This window comes from Cherax quadricarinatus, chromosome 49, assembly GCF_038502225.1.
Source record: "Cherax quadricarinatus isolate ZL_2023a chromosome 49, ASM3850222v1, whole genome shotgun sequence".
Classification (NCBI taxonomy): domain Eukaryota; kingdom Metazoa; phylum Arthropoda; class Malacostraca; order Decapoda; family Parastacidae; genus Cherax; species Cherax quadricarinatus.
This window is the reverse complement of record NC_091340.1, coordinates 14,710,497-14,732,750: the sequence shown is the minus strand read 5'-3', so window position 1 is coordinate 14,732,750 and position 22,254 is coordinate 14,710,497. Positions and strand designations below refer to the sequence as shown.

At 41.3% G+C, this 22,254-nt stretch overlaps 1 protein-coding gene across 3 annotated transcripts in view; it reads right to left on the bottom strand.

Annotated features, from left to right (window-relative positions):
• LOC128696942 (thymidylate kinase) overlaps positions 1–12,773 on the bottom strand; it is a 42,035-nt gene extending 29,262 nt beyond the window's left edge. The window contains exons 1-3 of one of the 3 annotated variants that reach the window (XM_053788365.2): positions 12,637–12,773; positions 10,934–11,124; positions 63–159 (exon numbers count right to left, since the gene is read on the bottom strand). In XM_053788365.2, the coding sequence (XP_053644340.2) occupies positions 63–159; positions 10,934–11,124; positions 12,637–12,677 (329 nt within the window). In that variant the 5' untranslated portion in view covers positions 12,678–12,773. Of the gene's footprint in view, positions 1–62; positions 160–10,933; positions 11,125–12,479; positions 12,499–12,636 lie in introns of those variants that run through there. The other 2 variants (XM_053788366.2, XM_053788367.2) reach the window with 2 other exon arrangements.
• Positions 12,774–22,254: the final 9,481 nt, after the last annotated feature.

The window sequence follows — 22,254 nt, the reverse complement described above, 5'->3', positions numbered from 1 at the left end:
GTATTGTTCCAGTCATGGTATTGTGCCTCTTTGTTCTTTACTGTTAACAGTCGAGGATTCACCTGTTGGCGGAGAAAAGCAGGTGAATGGCGTGGTCCTCCAATTCAGTGCCACACTTGAGGTAATTATTAATGATGCCACCGATCTGGGTGCTCCTGTCTGAGAATATACCAATATTATAATTTTTTTTTTTTTCAACACGTCAGTCGTCTCCCACCAAGGCAGGTGATCCAAAAAGAAAGAAAATCCCCAAAAAAGAAAAATGCTTTCATCATCATTCAACACTTTCACCTCACTCATACATAATCACTATCTTTGCAGAAGCACTCAGATATGACAGTTTAGGTCCTTCCAAACTGCCAATATCCCAAACCCCTCCTTTAAAGTGCAGGCATTGTACTTCCCCTTTCCTACCAAGTGAGTGTAAAAAAGAAGCTTGTATTTGTTTTACATGATGGTAGGATTGCTGGTCTTTTTTCTGTCTCATAAACATGCAAGATTTCAGGTACATCTTGCTGCTTTTACTTACACTTAGGTCACACTACACTTACATGTACACATTTATGTATACACACTCACAAAGGGGGCAGTAAAGCAATAGCAAAGAACTACAGACCAATAGCGCTAACATCCCATATCATAAAAATCTTTGAAAGAGTCTAAGAAGCAAGACTGCCACCCATCTAGATACCCATCAGTTACACAACCAAGGGCAGCATGGGTTTAGAGCAGGTCACTCCTGTCTGTCCCAGCTATTGGACCACTATGACAAGGTCCTGGATGCTCTAAAAGATAAACAAAATGCAGATGTAATATACACAGACTTTGCAAAAACCTTTGACAAGTGTGATCATGGTGTAATAGTGCACAAAATGAGTGATAAAGGAATAACAGGAAAAGTTGGTAGATGATCTATACGTAATTTCCTAACAAATAGAACACAAAGAGTAGTAATTAACAGAGTAAAGTCTGAGGTGACTACGGTGAAAAGCTCTGTTCAACAAGGCACAGTACTCGCTCCCATCTTGTTCCTCATCCTCAAATCTGACACAGACATGGAGCCACAGCTCCATGTCTTCCTTTGCAGATGACACCCGAATCTGCATGACAGTGTCCTCCATAGAAGACACCACAATACTTCAGGCGGAAATCAACCAAATCTTTAAATGGGCTGCAGAAAACAATATGAAGCTCAATGATGAGAAATTTCAATTACTCCAATACGGAAAATGTGAGGAAATCAAAACTACATCAGAGTATAAAACAAATTCTAACCACATAATGGAGTGAAAAAGTAATGTAAAGACCTGGGAGTGATCATGTCAGAAGATCTCACCTTTAAAGACCATTACATTGTATCAATTGCATCTGCAAGAAAAATGATAGGATGGATAATGAGAACCTTCAAAACTAGGGATGCCAAGCCCATGATACTCTTCAGGTTGCTTGTTCTATCTAGGCTGAAATACTGCTCTGCACTAACAGCACCTTTCAAGGCAGGCAAAACTGCTGACCTAGAAAATGTACAGAGAACCTTCACGGCACATATAACTGCGATAAAACACCTAAATTACTGGGAATGCTTCAAGTTCCTCAACCTGTTCTCCCTAGAATGCAGGCGGGAGAGATACATGATCATATACACTTGGGAAATCCTAGAGGGATTAGTACCAAACTTGCACACGAAAATCACTTCCTACGAAAGCAAAAGACTTGGCAGACAATACAACATCCCCCCAATGAAAAGCAGGGGTGCCACTAGCATGAAAAGAGACCACAGTAAGTGTCAGGGGCCCTAGACTATTCAACTGCCTCCCAGCATACATAAGGGGGGGATTACTAGTAGTCCCCTGGCTGTCTTCAAGCATACTCTGGACAGGCACCTAAAGTCAGTACCTGACCAGCCGGGCTGCGGTTCATACGTCGGTTTGCATGTGGCCAACAGTAACAGCCTGGCTGATCAAGCCCTGATCCACCATGAGGCCATGTTATAGACCGGGCCGTGGGGGCGTTGACCCCCGGAACCCTCTCCATGTAAACTCATATGAGTTTTCTTTGATTTTATCTTAATAGTTCTTGTTCTTATTGCTTTTCCTTTCACATCCATGGGGAAGTGGAATAAAAATCCTTCGTAAGTCATGTGTGTTGTAAAAGTCAACTAAAGTGCCAGGAACAATGGGCTAATAACCCCTTTTCCTATATAGCTTACTAAAAAGAAAAAAAGAATATTATAAATACAGTGGACCCTCAGTTATCAACCATTCCGCTTATCGGCCAAATCGGTTATCGGCCGGTTTTTTGGCTCCAGGTTATCAGCTGTTATTTTGCTTATCGGCCATATGGTACACGTCAACCCGCTGCCGCCAGCCACGAGCACGTAAGTCTGGCTTTGTCTTTGGGCGAGTGAGGAAGCTTCTGCTCATTCATCCAAACATTTCGCAACAATTCTTTGATTTTTGTGGTTATCGATTAAGCACAACTGGGAAATAAGTAACCACTGCCCAAAAGAAAGTTTCTAGTAAAGTTCCTTTGGTAAAGAAAGAAGTTGTTGAAAAGTATGAGAGTGGTGTTCGAGTGCTAGAACTTGCTAGAATGTATGGGAAAAACAAATCAACAATCACTTCTATCCTGCCAAAGAAAGAACAAATCAAGGAAGCTGATGTGGCGAAAGGAGTAAATGTGCTAACCGAAGGTCACCGATAATGGAAGATATGGAGAAGTTGTTGGTTTTGTGGATCACCAAAAAACAATTAGCGGGAGATAGTGAGGAGTCGATGATTTGCTGGTTTGAGGAATTTAAGAAGCATAACGGCAAACAGGGTGGATAGGGGGGCAATGTGGCAGATGTTGCAGGTGTATGGTGTAGGAGGTAGGTTACTGAAAGCAGTGAAGAGTTTTTACGAGGATAGTGAGGCTCAAGTTAGAGTATGTAGGAAAGAGGGAAATTATTTCCCAGTAAAAGTAGGCCTTAGACAAGGATGTGTGATGTCACCGTGGTTGTTTAATATATTTATAGATGGGGTTGTAAGAGAAGTAAATGCAAGGGTCTTGGCAAGAGGCATGGAGTTAAAAGATAAAGAATCACACATAAAGTGGGAGTTATCACAGTTGCTCTTTGCTGATGACACTGTGCTCTTGGGAGATTCTGAAGAGAAGTTGCAGAGATTGGTGGATGAATTTGGTAGGGTGTGCAAAAGAAGAAAATTGAAAGTGAATACAGGAAAGAGTAAGGTTATGAGGATAACAAAAAGATTAGGTGATGAAAGACTGGATATCAGATTGGAGGGAGAGAGTATGGAGGAGGTGAATGTATTCAGATATTTGGGAGTGGACGTGTCAGCGGATGGGTCTATGAAAGATGAGGTGAATCATAGAATTGATGAGGGGAAAAGGGTGAGTGGTGCACTTAGGAGTCTGTGGAGACAAAGAACTTTGTCCTTGGAGGCAAAGAGGGGAATGTATGAGAGTATAGTTTTACCAACGCTCTTATATGGGTGTGAAGCATGGGTGATGAATGTTGCAGCGAGGAGAAGGCTGGAGGCAGTGGAGATGTCATGTCTGAGGGCAATGTGTGGTGTGAATATAATGCAGAGAATTCCCAGTTTGGAAGTTAGGAGGAGGTGCGGGATTACCAAAACTGTTGTCCAGAGGGCTGAGTAAGGGTTGTTGAGGTGGTTCGGACATGTGGAGAGAATGGAGCGAAACAGAATAACTTCAAGAGTGTATCAGTCTGTAGTGGAAGGAAGGCGGGGTAGGGGTCGGCCTAGGAAAGGTTGGAGGGAGGGGGTAAAGGAGGTTTTGTGTGCGAGGGGCTTGGACTTCCAGCAGGCATGCATGAGCGTGTTTGATAGGAGTGAATGGAGACAAATGGTTTTTAATACTTGACGTGCTGTTGGAGTGTGAGCAAAGTGACATTTATGAAGGGGTTCAGGGAAACCGGCAGGCCGGACTTGAGTCCTGGAGATGGGAAGTACAGTGCCTGCACTCTGAAGGAGGGGCGTTAATGTTGCAGTTTAAAAACTGTAGTGTAAAGCACCCTTCTGGCAAGACAGTGATGGAGTGAATGATGGTGAAAGTTTTTCTTTTTCGGGCCACCCTGCCTTGGTGGGAATCGGCCAGTGTGATAATATGTGATAATAACGGCATACGCAGTGTGGTAAGGCATGAGGAGGCTGCACGTTCTGACAAATGTGCATATTACAAACACTAGTTTAACATAAAAACACCATTACCTCTACACAGGTAGTGTGTTATTTTTTCATTAGCTTGTTACTAGTGCTGTAACATGGGAGAGTTCAGCATTACAAAAATAAACACTAAAATTTATAATATTTACTTATAATATTTGCATAAGAATATAACAAGGAGTCTAACTCCTACTCTTATCTTCGGTATAGCTACGTACTTTACGAAGTCATACACAATATACAAAGTCACATAAACAATCAATGTAAAAGTAAATCATCATAACCCTAAGTGCCCCAGTGTCATATGTCACTGCCATCTTCAGGTGTCTTACAACATTACCAATTCCAGTGTTAAGATATTCCTTCATCGTGTCCTATGACACCACCTTGTCTCCGCGTTATAACACCCTTCTCTTGTGTGTCACATGACACCCTTTGCTTCATGTTATAACACTCCTTCAACGTGGTACACCCAGGACACTGCCTTGTCCCTGTGTTTTAACAGTCTCTTTATGTCCTTTTCACTGCGTCATTTGACACTAACTCACCGGGTCACAATACCGACTTTTTTTCTAAGAATACTTGTGTCACCTGGCATGCTCACTGGGTTACCCAACCCTGATTTTCCGTGTTCGTGTCACCTGACAAGCAACGCTCACCGGGTTACACACAGCCTGGCTTCCAATGTCCATGTCATGACACAACGCTCACCAGGTTACAACACCCTGGCTTTCCACTATACTTCTGTCCATGTCACCTGACACACAATGCTCACCGGGTTACAACACCCTGGCTTCCCATGTATCCATCCTCTGACACAGAGACCCACAGGTCTCTGAGGTCTGCTACAGAAGCCTAAGTCAGCAGGTGTCCACTCCATGAGGCAGTCTAGTGAACACTCTCAAAGGCCAATCACCAGCAGGTGTATTCTGTGAGAGTCTGGTGAACATTGAAAGGCCAGTCACCAGCAGGTGTATTCCGTAAGTCTGGTGAACACTGTCCATCAGGCCAGCTCAGCAGTCCCTACACTGGGTTTGATGACGTACCCAGTGGTATTGCAGGCCGGCAGGTTAACTACTTAACCACCAGTTTGGTAGGAGGCTGCAACAGTGCAGCTGAAAAATTTGTGCAGGAATTCAAGGGGAATGTAGAGGCTGAAGGATTCCTCCCTCAGCAAGTGTTCAGCTGTGATGAAAACAGGCCTCTTTTGGAAGGAGGAAAAAGCACTACCAGGACACAAGCCTATGAAATACAGGCTTACTCTTTTATTCTGTGCTAACAATAGTGGGGATTTCAGAGTGAAGCCTTTACTGGTGTATCACTCTGAAAATCCCAGTGTTTTCAAGAAAAACAGTGTCATCAAGAATAGATTGTGTATGATGTGGAAAGCTAATAATAAGGCATTGGTCACAAGGCACATTTTCAAAGACTGGGTCAATGATGTATTTGGCCCCAGTATGAAAAAATACCTCCTGGAAAAGAAATTGCCACTTAAAGTGTCTCCTGGTAATGGACTATGTTCCTGCTCATCCTCCAGACTTGGAAGACCAATTGTTTAGGAACTTCCATTTTATAACAGTGAAGTTCTTGCCTCCTAATACCACTCCTCTCATCCAGCCCATAAACCAGCAGGTCATTTCTAACTTCAAAAAACTCTACACAAAAGCAGTGTTTCAAAGGTGCTTTGAAGTGCCCTCGGACACTCATTTGACAATAAGAGAGCTCTGGAGGAATCACTTCACTATCCTCCATTGCATAAGCCTTATAGGTAAGGTTTGGCAGGAAGTAACTTCCAGGACTTTGAACACTGCTTGGAGAAAACTGTGGCCAGATTGTGTACAAGAAGTTGCAGAGATTGGTGGATGAATTTGGTAGGGTGTGCAAAAGAAGAAAATTAAAAGTGAATACAGGAAAGAGTAAGGTTATGAGGATAACAAAAAGATTAGGTGATGAAAGATTGGATATCAGATTGGAGGGAGAGAGTATGGAGGAGGTGAATGTATTCAGATATTTGGGAGTGGACGTGTCAGCGGATGGGTCTATGAAGGATGAGGTGAATCATAGAATTGATGAGGGGAAAAGGGTGAGTGGTGCACTTAGGAGTCTGTGGAGACAAAGAACTTTGTCCTTGGAGGCAAAGAGGGGAATGTATGAGAGTATAGTTTTACCAACACTCTTATATGGGTGTGAAGCATGGGTGAAGAATGTTGCAGCAAGGAGAAGGCTGGAGGCAGTGGAGATGTCATGTCTGAGGGCAATGTGTGGTGTGAATATAATGCAGAGAATTCGTAGTTTGGAAGTTAGGAGGAGGTGCGGGATTACCAAAACTGTTGTCCAGAGGGCTGAGGAAGGGTTGCTGAGGTGGTTCGGACATGTAGAGAGAATGGAGCAAAACAGAATGACTTCAAGAGTGTATCAGTCTGTAGTAGAAGGAAGGCGGGGTAGGGGTCGGCCTAGGAAAGGTTGGAGGGAGGGGGTAAAGGAGGTTTTGTGTGCGAGGGGCTTGGACTTCCAGCAGGCGTGCGTGAGCGTGTTTGATAGGAGTGAATGGAGACGAATGGTTTTTAATACTTGACGTGCTGTTGGAGTGTGAGCAAAGTAACATTTATGAAGGGGTTCAGGGAAACCGGCAGGCCGGACTTGAGTCCTGGAGATGGGAAGTACAGTGCATGCACTCTGAAGGAGGGGTGTTAATGTTGCAGTTTAAAAACTGTAGTGTAAAGCACCCTTCTGGCAAGACAGTGATGGAGTGAATGATGGTGAAAGTTTTTCTTTTTTGGGCCACCCTGCCTTGGTGGGAATCGGCCAGTGTGATAATAAAAAAAAATAATAATAGGGGGATTTTGAAGGGTTTGGGGCTGACCCTGAGGACCCTATGCCTGTTGTGCAATCTACTGTGACACTGGGGAAGTCCATGGGGTTGGATGTGAGTGGCAAGGATGTGGAAGAATTGGTGGAGGACTACAGGGAAGAGCTAACCACTCCAGAGCTGCAAGACCTTCAACTGGAACAGCAACAGACTGCAGCTGAGGAAATTGCTTCAGAGGGAAGAAGGTGCCTTCTTCAGTGATTAACCCTTAAACTGTCCAAACGTAGATCTACGTTTTTTTTAACATTTGAAATTATGTAAAAAAATGTAGATCTTTTTTTTTTTTACATTTGAAAATGTGTAAAAAAACTTTTATCTACATTTTTTTTTTTTTGTTATATTTGAAAATATGTAAAAAAATGTAGATCTACTTTTGGAGCACTACAGATTTGAACGTCGATCTGTTTGGACAGTTTAAGGGTTAAGGACATGTTTGCAAAGTGGAATGAATTGCAAAGTTTTGTTGAAAAGTATCACCCTGACCAAGCTGAAACATGCCATATCTGCAACATGTTCAGTGACAAAACCTTGTCCAACTTCAGGGAAATCTAAAAGAGACACCAGAAACAGAGCACTCTGGACAGTTATTTAGTGCAACAGGGGTCCAGTAACTCTCAAGCTGGTCCTAGTGGCATTAAAAGACAAAGAAGGGAAGTAACCCCAGAGAGGGACTTGTTATATGAAGTCCTTATGGAGGGGGATTCCCCATCCAAACAATAACCCCAACTCCCTCCTTCCTATCTTCCATAAGCAAACAAGAGACTTCAATAAAGGTATGTAATAGTGATTTAATTGTTCATGTACAGTGGACTCCCGCCTTACGAACGCATCGCGTTACATTAAATCCGCCATACGAAGCATTTGAACGCAAAAATTTTGCCTCGCCTCACGATAAAAAACTCGCCTTACGTGATTCGTCCGGGATGCGTCCCACGTGTGGCCTCAGCGCCAGTGTTTATAAGCCAGCCAGTGCAGTCGCATCTACGCTTACATTCTGTACATTTCACATTATCCCAATGTTTTTAGTGCTTGTAACTGCAAAATAAGTCACCATGGACCCCATGGTGACTGTCTCTGTGGTAAAAAGGGCGAGAATTAGGTATGGAATCGAAAAAAAGAGATTAAGGAAATGTGTGCAAAGTGGGTTCAACTGCAAACCTTTACAGATGAAAATCACCCTGACACAGCTACTGCAAGCCGTGTTGGCAACCTGTACAATGACAGTGTTATGGCCCATTTTAGGAAAGTCTTAAAGGAACAGGAGGTACAGAGCTCTATGGACAGATTTGTTGTGCGACAGAGGTCCAGCGACTCTCAAGCTGGTCCTAGTGGCATTAAAAGAAGGGAAGTAACCCCGGAAAAGGACTTGCTACCTCAAGTCCTAATGGAAGGGGATTCCCCTTCTAAACAGTAACTTCCACACTCTCCCCTCCTCCCATCCCATCAATCATCACCAGATCTTCAATAAAGGTAAGTGTCATGTATTCTATTCTTAGTAGATTAGTAATTGTGCATGTCTTCTTCAGTTTGTGTGTATTAAAATTAATATTTTATGTGGTAAAAAAAAATTTTTTCATAATTTGGGGTGTCAGGAGCAGATTAATTTGATTTCCATTATTTCTTATGGGGAAAATTAATTCAGCTAACTATAATTTCGGCTTACGATGAGCTATCAGGAACAGATTAATAACGTAAGGCGGGGGTCCACTGTAGTTCTCATTGTTTTGTGTATGTAACACTATAATTAATCTTCAAAAATTTTATTTTTTGTTAATATTTATGGGTGTCTGGAATGGATTAATTGTTTTTACATTAATTCTTATGGGAAATATTTCAGTTTTTGACCATTTTGTTTTAGGCCAACCTTCTGGAACAGATTATGGCCGATAACCAAGGGTCCATTGTATATAATATATAAATTAACATAATGTAGCAATACTATAAATGTAAACATTTTATTTCCGCATGACACAGTAAATACTTTTAACAGCAGTAAATTTATATACAGTGGAACCTCTACTTACGAGTGCATCCATGTGCGAGTTTTTCTAGGTATGAGCAGTCACTCTGTTGATTTTTTGCTTCCAGACACGAGCAAAATTTCCAGATGCAAGCAGGCCTCAAGGGAAGTTCCTTGATGCTGGTGAGGGGCTCTTGCACTTGATCTAGGGAATTGGATCTCAGTTGTTTGTTGGACTATCTTATTGAAACTTGGGCAATGTATGATGGAAAGATGCTTTTTAATGTACACCAAAAATGAAAGAAATTGGACCAAAAATAACGCGTTTCACTTCTCGGCCATTAGCCTCCTTTAGAGGTACTTTTCGTGTGGTTTTTCTAGTTGTATTCTCGTTTTTTGGGTCTCATTTGATAGAATGGAGGATTGACTACAGAAATGGATATGATTTTGATTGGTTTCACAATGAACTCAAAGTAGCAGAAATGTTCGATTCTTTGGCGATGTTCAAGAGTAAACAAATGATGTCACTGTCCAATACCTGTCCAACTGGCACTGCCCCTCAACCTTCACATACTGGAAAGCTCTTCAACATGTTAGCAAAAGTGGAAGCAGACATCATGAGGTAGCAGTGGCAGACAACATGAAGCAGCAGTGGTAGACATGAAGCAACAGTGGCAGACATGAGGTAGCAGTGGCAGGCAACATGAAGCAGCAGTGGCAGACTTTGTACCTTGAAAACAACCTTGTTGTACCCTATACCATGAGTTTCCGAACGCCATCACAAGATAGCAGTATGTATCAAAACAACGCTCAGTCCACTCCACTAGCGGTGGAGAGAATTCTTGTGTTTTCCTTACGTTTCGTGCAGTTATTTTTTGTTTCTAATCATTGGTCCTAAGAAAGCAAGTGCAAAGGAAAGTGCCGAGAAGAAAAAAAAGATGATTTCCAGGGAATTAAAGCAGGAAATTGTAGATAAAGAAACTAGGTGGAGGGTTAAGGACTTGGCCAGGCAATACCAGCGTACCACTTCTACGACATGTACAATACTCAAGCAGGAGGAGTCAGTGACAAAGTGTAGCATTAAGAGTGTAGCAATTATAAGTCACTGACTTTTTTGGGTTATCCTAGGTTCTTTACACCGCTGTGGTGGCCCTATAAACCCGAACAACAACAATGGCTGCTGTCACCACCACTAGCCACATATGTAATGACATGTATTTTATTCATTCTAGTGTATATATCATGTTTGTATGTTATTAATATTGTTTATTATGTCATATTATATGAATTGTGATTGATAAGTAAGCAGAAGAGTTGATATTAGGGAAATATTGAAGTATTTTGTCGTGCCTGGAATTCGACTGGAACGCATTCATTCCATTTCAATTAATTTAAACGAGGAAAACTGATTCTGCAAACGAGCAAATCCAGATGCGAGCAAGGTCATGGAAAGGATTAAACTCATAAGTAGAGGTTCCACTGTATACATATGGTACATTTATGTTTTGCACAATAAATGGCTTCTGTTAGAATATGTAATACAAAGTTTTTCTAAAACTGTAAGCAACTTGTTACTATACACATTGCAAAATCATCTAATGCCACCCACATCATTAGTCGATTGATGTGGGTGGCATCCTGGTAAATGGACTTGACAACTCAATGAAAATAAGCCACACATCGTGGTTTTCTTGGGTTACCTTGGGTTAACCCTCTAAAGTTAAAAGCTAGAATAAAGTCCATGATAGTGGCTTTCTTTGTACTTAACAAATCAAAATTGTAATTACACATTGTAACCTTTGCAAAGAAATAAAATCTTTATTCTTTATTATTATTTTCATTTTTATTCTCCACCACTATTTTCGTTCATTAACTGGCCCTAAGTGATTATTATTTGACTTTTGCTAAAGTTCTTACCTGGAAAGCACATAAAATCTGTTGGTTTGCCAGCATCGTCCAAGGTTTTCTTAAGCAACTTAGCTTGTGTTGTTTTGCCTGAGCGATCGCAACCTTCCATCACAATTAACGCTCCGCGGCAAACCTTGCTGGTGACAACGTTTTGAGGCTCTTGTGTAAAACCCATTCTGAATGTTCTCTGAAGTATAACTCTGGAAGAAAATATAGGAACCCAAACCCGAATGTCAAATATAAAGAAAAATGCAATGAAGAATTAAGAAAAATACAGACAAAAGAAAAGTATCATAATTATTATAATAATATCTATAGTTCTACAAGCACAAAGTAAACAGACCACAGCTGACATCAGTGACATACTATTATATAGAAAGTCCCTTGTTATGTAGAACATTTCTTGGAAATTAGGCCAATATTGTCCACAGGATGCGACCTACACCAGTCCACTAACACCCAGGTACCTATTTTACTGCTAGTGAACAGGGACAGCAGGTGTCTCATGGAAATATGTCCTAATTTTTCCACCTGCACCGGGGATCAAACCCTGGACCTCAACTGTGCGAGCCGTGTGCTCTAGTGATTGAGCTAAGGGTTCACTAATAATTTTTTTAAGGGAGAATGCTGTAATGATCTAAATACAAAAGCAAGTAACTGCCCTATTTCTGGACTTCAGTAAAGCCTGTAAATACAGTTCCATACTTGAAATTGTCGAGGCGTGACTGATCATTGCAAACAAATTGTTTCTTTGTGTAGTATACAAATGTAGTTTACATGTAATAAAATATTGATAAGCACAAAAAAGGCCACTAGCATACATGCACATTAGCATAAGGGGGAACCATTTCAAGTGGTGTCCCACAGGGGTCAGCTTGGGACCTCTCCTTCACAATCTATACAGCCTCTCCTCACTTAACGACGGAGTTCCGTTCGTAAGACCACGTCGGTAAACAAGTACATCACTAAGTGAGGAGAAGCTGTATATGTATATAACTGAGAAATGGGGAAATCAATCATGACACAATAACAAAAGTGTCACAATAATGATCCGAGTCAAAGTCATTAGTGTCAGTAAGTTGCTAACAAATTACAAGGTTAAGGCTAATAACAAAATTGTTAATGTAAATAACAAAGTTGTTATTGTAAATAAAAATGTTAGTGTAAATAAAAGTCGTTTATATAGTCGTTAATGTAAATAATAGTCATTATTGAAAATAATGAGGCTGTAAATGTAAATAATTTAGTTATTAATGTAAATAATGAAGTTATTAATGTAAATAATGAAGTTATTAATGTAAAATATCGTTAATGTAAAATAACAAATTTGTTAAAGTAAATACTGAAGTCGTTAATATAAATACAGTTAATGTAAATAATGTTCGTAACTTAAATAACGAAGTTAAGGCTAATAACGAAGCTACAGCTAATAACAAAGTCGTTAATCTAAATAACGAAGCAACAAAATAGCGAAACTAAAGCTAATAACAAAGTCGTTAATCTAAATAACGAAGCAACAAAATAGTGAAACTAAAGCTAATAACAAAGTCGTTACTATAAATAACGAAGCTAGAAAATGACGAAGTTCCAACTAACAACGAACTGGTTCCCGCCAACTCAAGGTGTCAGCTGACCCGCCAATTAGTCGTATCACGGCCTATTTAACCCCAAAATCAGCCTCAAACGACCTACTACTACCACTAATTGCTCACTTAACGACTGTTGACGACCTAACAGGGAACTGTCTTGCCATAAACGGCCGTTAACGGGAAATTTCCGTCGACCCTTGCAACACTTCCTCTGTTGTATGTTTACTTTTTTGAAGTTTAGGGAAACGAACCTGAAAATATTTTTCAAGTCGAGGGAAACGAGCCTGAAAGTAATTCTCTTCATGTATGCTACCTATAAAATATATACATATATACTATTACATATAAGTAAATAAATCAGCTACATGCATGTAAAACTTGGGTATCTTTATTGTGAAAACGTTTCGCCAAACATTGGCTTCATCAGTCCAATACACAGAAGATTAGATTTTAGATTTTGCCACCGAAGTGGCTAGTTTATTGTGCACCCCATATCCATCCTGTGGACGGTAGCGCGAGTGCATATGGATACACAAAAGGCCTAGGAACTAGGCCCCAAAGGGTTAACAGGAATACATATGGATTTATATCTACATATCTATAGTTCACTTATCTGTTACAAGCAAATTAAGGAAATTTGCTTAATATATCTGGTATTATGGAAAATTTTTCTAGGGTGCTTACCTGTATGTACCTCAACATTATATACATACCAGTAATCTCATTGGGAGACAACCATATTGTTTACCGTAGTCACCCCGTGTAGACTAAGTAAGTAAGTAAGTAAGTAAGTTTATTCAGGTATACACAAATACAGTTACATAGAATTATCATATATAGCAGCATATGTGTAGAGAACCTAGGATAACCCAAAAAAGTCAGACAGAGTGACTTATTTCCATTGGGGTCCTTTTGCCTTATTATTATAGTATAAAGGTTATAATATTTTCTTATTGTTCTACAATGAAGATAACATCTTATTATCATACCAAAAAGACTATCTACTACACGAGGGTCATTAAGACTATCTACAATACGAGGGTCATTACAAGGAATAAGGTAAAATTTACACGTATGTTAGCTAAAAAATAGAAAATCATTCCCCTCCCTTTCTGTAGCTACATTCATCAGACACCTTTTGGCACTCTTCTTGAACTGGTTCACGCTATGACTGGCTTTGACATGTGCGGGTAGTCTGTTCCATTCCTTTATTGCTGTACAATAAAAGGTGTTTGAAGCCTGGCCACTGACTGTGGGTACTACAAAGTTGTGCTCTCTCCCCCTAGTTCTATGATTGCTTTGGTTCCCAGCCTTGACAAAATTGACAGCAAGATATTCTGGACATTGCTTGTGAGCAAACTTGAGAGAAAACTTAACCACCCCTGGTCATTCTTACAGTATTCATTACCTTTGTAACTTGTGAGTTCATTACCTTTGTAACTTGTGAGTTCATTACCTTGTACCTAGTTCAGCCATCAAAACTTTGGAGCCCGGTCCCTGGACCCGTTGTGTACCTCTGTAATCTGTAAATACCTTTGTAACTTGTCATGATTGTGACTAGACCTACCTGGAGTCCATTACCTTTGTAAATTGTGAATTCATTACCTCTGTAACTTGCTCAGCTATCAAAACTTTGAGGCCCAGTCCCTGGACCCATTATGTACCTCTGTAATCTTTTGACTACCGCCCACAGGATGGGTATGGGGTGCATAATAAACATATTAAACTAACTAACTAACCCTGGTCGCGGCAAGTGGTTCCTTCGACCTCACAATCTTATCCATATCTATCCGAGACCAGTATGGATTGGATAGCACCCACAAGTACGGTGCTACTAATTAATTGTGGACTGTATAGATTATATTAGTTTAGCTGAATGAAGGGGGGGGGGTAGGATACACCTGGATACATCCATCAAGGAAAAACATTTGTACATAATCCCACCACAGAGAACTTTCACGGCGCGCATAACGGAGATAAAACACCTCAATTACTGGGAGCGCTTGAGGTTTCTAAACCTGTATTCCCTGGAACGCAGGAGGGAGAGATACATGATTATATACACCTGGAAAATCCTAGAGGGACTAGTACCGAACTTGCACACGAAAATCACTCACTACGAAAGCAAAAGACTTGGCAGACGATGCACCATCCCCCCAATGAAAAGCAGGGGTGTCACTAGCACGTTAAGAGACCATACAATAAGTGTCAGGGGCCCGAGACTGTTCAACTGCCTCCCAGCACACATAAGGGGGATTACCAACAGACCCCTGGCAGTCTTCAAGCTGGCACTGGACAAGCACCTAAAGTCAGTTACTGATCAGCCGGGCTGTGGCTCGTACGTTGGTTTGCGTGCAGCCAGCAGCAACAGCCTGGTTGATCAGGCGCTGATCCACCAGGAGGCCTGGTCACAGACCGGGCCACGGGGGCGTTGACCCCCGAAACTCTCTCCAGGTAAATCTCTCTCCAGGTAAACTTACCAGATGTTCTCTGGTGATCACTTGATGTAGCTGGATCACTCATAACCTATCCAATTACAACATAACCTAACTGGCCAGCATCAGTCTGTTATAACTAGAAGGGTTACTTAACTGTGGGTGATTGATACTCCTTATTTCCTCCATTCACCATCTCATTTCGAAGTCCTGCTACACCGACACGGTTCTTATTCCAGCAGGACGGGGTACCCGTCGGTTTGTCCCGGTTTAGAAGTCGTGCTTCCATAAATCTTCATTATCCCCGGTACGAGTCACACGTTCACTCGGAGCAAGGCGACTTATTTCACTTCACGCATTATCTTAACTTAACGTTATTATCATTAATTACATTACAATTCACAAGACGATTTAATGTCTCATAATTATTATACACATTAGAGATCACTCCATTAAGATCTGAGACCGATGAGTGATGATTAAACCAAGGGTAATTTTCCCCGGGACACAGTCCATGGTGACGCGCCAGTCACCATCGGTCCTACCCTTATTCACTCATTTTACCACTCTATTACCGTGGTCCCGTAAATCACGTTCCCTCACTCTCCACCAGGAACAGTTACTACACTTCCTATTATGAAATGAGGCCTATATTAATCCTTAGGCCGCCGTGAATGCCAATTTCGTGGTTCCATGCTTTCCCAGCCTCCTCACCACATTCAAAAACACTCCCGCCACCCCCATGGCCCGAGTCCACCTAAACCCCCGCACATCCGCGCATGCGCAAAGGGAACTCTTGGTTCTACCCTATTGTCAAATACATTTTTGACTCATATCGATACATTAAACACCTATTAGGCGCTATAGCTTCGGAAAATCAAAAATTTTCCACAGGTATCTTATTTTCATTAATAAGATATCTTGACATGTCACATAGGTTATTATACTGTCTGTCTCTGTATTCCTCAATAAGTGGACAATTAAGCACATAGTGTTCAAGACAGTGACCATATGCATGATCACATAATTTACATTTAGTTTGATCATCATCTATGTGTCTCCCAAACTGCCAGAAGTACTTGTAACCAAGCCTAAGCCTGGCCACTACAACATCAGTCAGTACTTGCAACCAAGCCTAAGCCTGGCCACTACAACATCAGTCAGTACTTGTAACCAAGCCTAAGCCTGACCACTACAACATCAGTCAGTACTTGTAACCAAGCCTAAGCCTGGCCACTACAACATCAGTCAGTACTTGTAACCAAGCCTAAGCCTGGCCACTACAACATCAGTCAGTCTATTCACATTGCGAGTTGCTCCATAAACATACTTATCTACGTTCATGTTATCATAGTGGGTTATAGATCTACTCAGGCTTCTAACTGCATTCCTATAACAATCATTTTCATTATTTACTTCTCTCCTAATATTATTCCTAATGCTAGACACAGTTATACCAAAGTTATATTCTACATTCTCCTTCTGGGTACTCTCTTTTGGCTAACATATCAACTTTATCATGAAGGAGTAATCCAATGTGTGATGGGATCCATAGCAATTGTACATTAATTCCTTTGTCCCTGATTTTTGAATATCTGTACCTGGCTTCTCCAATGAGCATGTTGTTGGAGTCATTATATTAGTCAAGAGCCTTCAATGATGACATAGAATCAGTAATGATGATAGAGTCAAGTTCAGTGTCATAGGTTAGCTTTAGCACCATTAGGATTGCAAACAATTCAGTTTCCAGTGTAGACGCCCAGTTGTTAATTCTTATGCCTAACTCAACAAATTTATTATCGTTTTTAACAAGGGAGGTGGCAACAAGAGCAGATGCAGCCCTGCCAGAAGAGTCCTGTTTAGATCCATCAGTGTATATAACTTGTGGTAACTTATTACTACCAGCTAGGTGAGAAATTTCTTCTTGAGCAGTTGCTCTAACAAGAGATTTAAGGAAGGGATTACTAGCAATGAGCTTCTTGGGAGGGACTTGCAGGTATGTGATATTAAATGAACACATCTTCCACGGAGGGGTGAAATGCTCTTGTTGCCTACAGTGATACAGTTCATGCAGGTTATAAAACTTAATGTAATTGCACGTTTTCACAATCCATTTAGATCTGTGTGTATTTACCTCTAGACACTTGGTAAGATTCATTGTGACAGTGTCTGGCTCGTTTCTCAACATTCTAATACCGAGTACAGTGTTAATCTCAATAATCCTATCACTGATACTAGAAATACCAAGCTCCTTCCTCATGTTAAGAACTTTTGTAGATCTTGGACAGCCAAGAATAATCCTGAGAGCTTCATTTTGCATTAACTCCAAGGGTCGTAGAGAACTTTCTCTAGCTAATATCAACATGGGAGCAGCATAATCAATTAAGGACCTAACATAGGCTATGTACATCATTCTCACAATTCTCACATTAGCACCATAGTTGGGGTTGTAGCCAGCAACAGCTTTGAGAGCATTTAGCCTAGCTTTGCATTTCTTGTTTAGTTGTGGTATAGTGGATTTGTTAAAGGGTACATCTACACCAAGATATCTGTAAGTTTTAACGTAGCTAATGATTTCACCCTGCTTGAACTTCATTAAGAATGGTATTCATCTTCTTATGCCCTGTTGTATGGATCATGATATCATCAGCATAGCTTATAGCTATATGTTTAGGTGAGGCAGGTAGAGCATTTAGGAGAGCATTAATCAGAATATTAAGTAGCATGGGACTAAGAACTCCTCCCTGCGGTGTACCTAAAGACATTTCTTTAGAATCACTTCTGTAGCCTTGATAAAGGACAGAGGATACTCTATTCAACAGGTATCCTATTATCCAGCAGAGTAAGCTACCACCAATATTCATTTTGGCTAGTTCATGTAGTATAACGGTTCTGTTCGCAATATCAAATGCAGATTTTAGATCAAGAAAAGTGGTAAAACTAGTAGAGGTGTGTGCAGTGAGAAAGGTGGAAATACAGTTCTGCACACTTTTACTTTTCATGAACCCATAGAGGTAGGGGGAAAGTTGGTGTCTGATTCTGTAGTACAGTCTGTTAAGTATCATTCTTTCAAAAGTTTTACAAAGACAACTAGTTAAGGAGATCGGCCTAAATGTATCAGGCTGTTGGGGCTTAGGAATAGGCACAATGAGACTATTGGTCCAGGAAGTAGGAAGAACGCCCTCAATGTAACTGAGATTATACAGTGCCAACAAAGGGTTATCAGGCACGTGCCTTAGAGTTCTGAGAATATCATAGGTTATACCATCCTCTCCAGGAGAAGTTGATCGACCTTTAGTTAATGCATTATCTAATTCCTACTCGGTAATGAGGCAATCACTCTCATCAATATTTTGGCTCATAAAATTAATCAGTTTCAACATTTCTTCAAAAGTACTCTCTAATTTTTTTCTAATATGAGATGGAAGGTTTTCATGCCTGGATGTTTTGGACCAGTCATTTATGAGGTCATTTGCTTTTTCAAGAGGAAAGGGATAAGCAACATTGCCAGTCTTTTTCCTGGTTATTTTATTTATACCTTTCCAAGCCAAACTTAAAGGGGTGGACCTATTTAATCCACTAACAAACTGTTTACCTGGAGTTTACCTGGAGAGAGTTTCGGGGGTCAACGCCCCCGCGGCCCGGTCTGTGACCAGGCCTCCTGGTGGATCAGCGCCTGATCAACCAGGCTGTTGCTGCTGGCTGCACGCAAACCAACGTACGAGCCACAGCCCGGCTGATCAGGAACTGACTTTAGGTGCTTGTCCAGTGCCAGCTTGAAGACTGCCAGGGGTCTGTTGGTAATCCCCCTTATGTGTGCTGGGAGGCAGTTGAACAGTCTCGGGCCCCTGACACTTATTGTATGGTCTCTTAACGTGCTAGTGACACCCCTGCTTTTCATTGGGGGGATGGTGCATCGTCTGCCAAGTCTTTTGCTTTCGTAGTGAGTGATTTTCGTGTGCAAGTTCGGTACTAGTCCCTCTAGGATTTTCCAGGTGTATATAATCATGTATCTCTCCCTCCTGCGTTCCAGGGAATACAGGTTTAGAAACCTCAAGCGCTCCCAGTAATTGAGGTGTTTTATCTCCGTTATGCGCGCCGTGAAAGTTCTCTGTACATTTTCTAGGTCGGCAATTTCACCTGCCTTGAAAGGTGCTGTTAGAGTGCAGCAATATTCCAGCCTAGATAGAACAAGTGACCTGAAGAGTGTCATCATGGGCTTGGCCTCCCTAGTTTTGAAGGTTCTCATTATCCATCCTGTCATTTTTCTAGCAGATGCGATTGATACAATGTTATGGTCCTTGAAGGTGAGATCCTCCGACATAATCACTCCCAGGTCTTTGACGTTGGTGTTTCGCTCTATTTCGTGGCCAGAATTTGTTTTGTACTCTGATGAAGATTTAATTTCCTCATGTTTACCATATCTGAGTAATTGAAATTTCTCATCGTTGAACTTCATATTATTTTCTGCAGCCCACTGAAAGATTTGGTTGATGTCCGCCTGGAGCCTTGCAGTGTCTGCAATGGAAGACACTGTCATGCAGATTCGGGTGTCATCTGCAAAGGAAGACACGGTGCTGTGGCTGACATCCTTGTCTATGTCGGATATGAGGATGAGGAACAAGATGGGAGCTAGTACTGTGCCTTGTGGAACAGAGCTTTTCACCGTAGCTGCCTCGGACTTTACTCTGTTGACGACTACTCTCTGTGTTCTGTTAGTGAGGAAATTATAGATCCATCGACCGACTTTTCCTGTTATTCCTTTAGCGCGCATTTTGTGCGCTATTACGCCATGGTCACACTTGTCGAAGGCTTTTGCAAAGTCTGTATATATTACATCTGCATTCTTTTTGTCTTCTAGTGCATTTAGGACCTTGTCGTAGTGATCCAGTAGCTGAGACAGACAGGAGCGACCTGTTCTAAACCCATGTTGCCCTGGGTTGTGTAACTGATGGGTTTCTAGATGGGTGGTGATCTTGCTTCTTAGGACCCTTTCAAAGATTTTTATGATATGGGATGTTAGTGCTATTGGTCTGTAGTTCTTTGCTGTTGCTTTACTGCCCCCTTTGTGGAGTGGGGCTATGTCTGTTGTTTTTAGTAACTGAGGGACGACCCCCGTGTCCATGCTCCCTCTCCATAGGATGGAAAAGGCTCGTGATAGGGGCTTCTTGCAGTTCTTGATGAACACAGAGTTCCATGAGTCTGGCCCTGGGGCAGAGTGCATGGGCATGTCATTTATCGCCTGTTCGAAGTCATTTGGCGTCAGGATAACATCGGATAGGCTTGTGTTAATCAAATTTTGTGGCTCTCTCATAAAAAATTCATTTTGATCTTCGACTCTCAGTCTGGTTAGCGGCTTGCTAAAAACTGAGTCATATTGGGACTTGAGTAGCTCACTCATTTCCTTGCTGTCATCTGTGTAGGACCCATCTTGTTTAAGTAGGGGCCCAATACTGGGCGTTGTTCTCGATTTTGATTTGGCATAGGAGAAGAAATACTTTGGGTTTCTTTCGATTCCCATTCCTGTTGCCTAAGTTCTTGCTTTCTATTCCTTGCATTTGTTAGTGTAGCTTGGAACGTTCTGAGCAGGTCTGGGGTTCTACATTCACGGTATGCTTTACCAATCCTCCTAGCTGCATGTGTTAGATTGCGTAGCTCTGGATCATTATAGTATTTACATTGGTTTTTATTGTTATTTATAGTGGAGGGTCTTTGTTTCCTATTCCTGCCCACTTGATCTGTGAGAACACTCTCAATAGTGGTAACTAAATCATCATTAAATTTTTGTGTGCCAATGGGCTCGTAACTCTTATACCATTGATCCAAGTGGTTAACAAAGTTGTCTCTGTGTTCTGGTTTGAGAATAAGTTTCCTCCTTCTGTATTTAGCTCCTTGATTGCTGGAGATGTGATCAAGATTGACAGTTGTTAGTCTTGGGAGGTGATCAGATAGAAGATCATCAACTATGACAGAGTCATGCATCGTATATGATGTATTAAATCCAAGGCACAGATCTAGTATGCCACCATATATGTGAGTAGGCTCAGTAGTGCCCACAATTCGAACATTATCATGCTCATTTAGCAATTTCACTAGTTTAGTTCCATTGGTGTTTGTTATAGACCCACCAATATTCTTATGTCTGGCATTAAAATCACCAAGAATAATGGTAGGTTCACTATTGATGCGATCTGGTAAAGCATCAGGTCGAAGCTGGTTCGCTGGGGCATAGAGATTAAAAATGTTTATGGAAAAATCGCCTGCATATACTTTGACACCATGATACTGCATGTTAACTCGACTCTGCAAGGAAAGGAGTGAATGTGGCAAGTTCTTTCTGACATACATCACACAACAGTTGGCTGACCTTAGGTTATAAGCTGCATATCCAGGCAAGTTTGGTGGAGGTGCTCCATCTTTCAATCTACATTCCTGCAAACAGATGACATCAATATTCTTGGTTGCACTAATATGATGTAAGTCAGGCAACCGCTTCCTGATGGAAGCAATGTTCCATGAAAAGATTTGTAATGTATCCATTGTAGTGAGTTATTACAATCTCTTGCTCATAAGATGGTAAAACTATTATGCTTTGACTACAGTGTGCAAGCATTTAAGAGCAAATAGCATAGTTTGTACGTCTTTATCTTCAGGACCTTTATTTTTAAGCATTTTTCGGCATCTTGACAGCCAGTTAAAAGGCAAGTTTTGAAGGCAAGAGTCATGGGCTTCTTTCTTACAAATTGCTGGAAACTGAACGGGGATTGCTGCACTTTTGACATCACCATGCTCAAGAGCATCATCCTGATTACATATATTTATTAAACTTGTCAGGATCTGTTCAAGATGCTCAATTTTTTTCTGGAAATTTGTTATAATGTGAGCAAGGTCAGGCGAATCCAATGCCTCTCCGGAGGATGGCACTTCTGAGTTAGTGCTTTCTTTAACACCTATCACCTTAACGGGTACCATGGTTACATTAGTGTTCTCTGATGGTGCCTGTGGCAAGTCTGTTTCATCATTCATTGCAGGTAGGTCCTGTGCATCTGAATCATCTCCAATTTCCAGGGGGGTTACCTGTGTGGTGTCCGTCTGACTATTGTAGTTGTGTGTATTGGAAAAAATGACAAACTCATCCTCATATTCAGGTGTAGCCATAAGTATCAGTAGTGGCAGACCAGTAGTTCCCCATGTGCTAGCAGGGATGGCTAGCTCCTCCACAGCTGGTGTGTGTGATGGCATTCTGGTATCACCAGAATCCTTTGCAGCGAGGTGGGGTTCTTGCACACTTTGCAGAGGTTCAGTC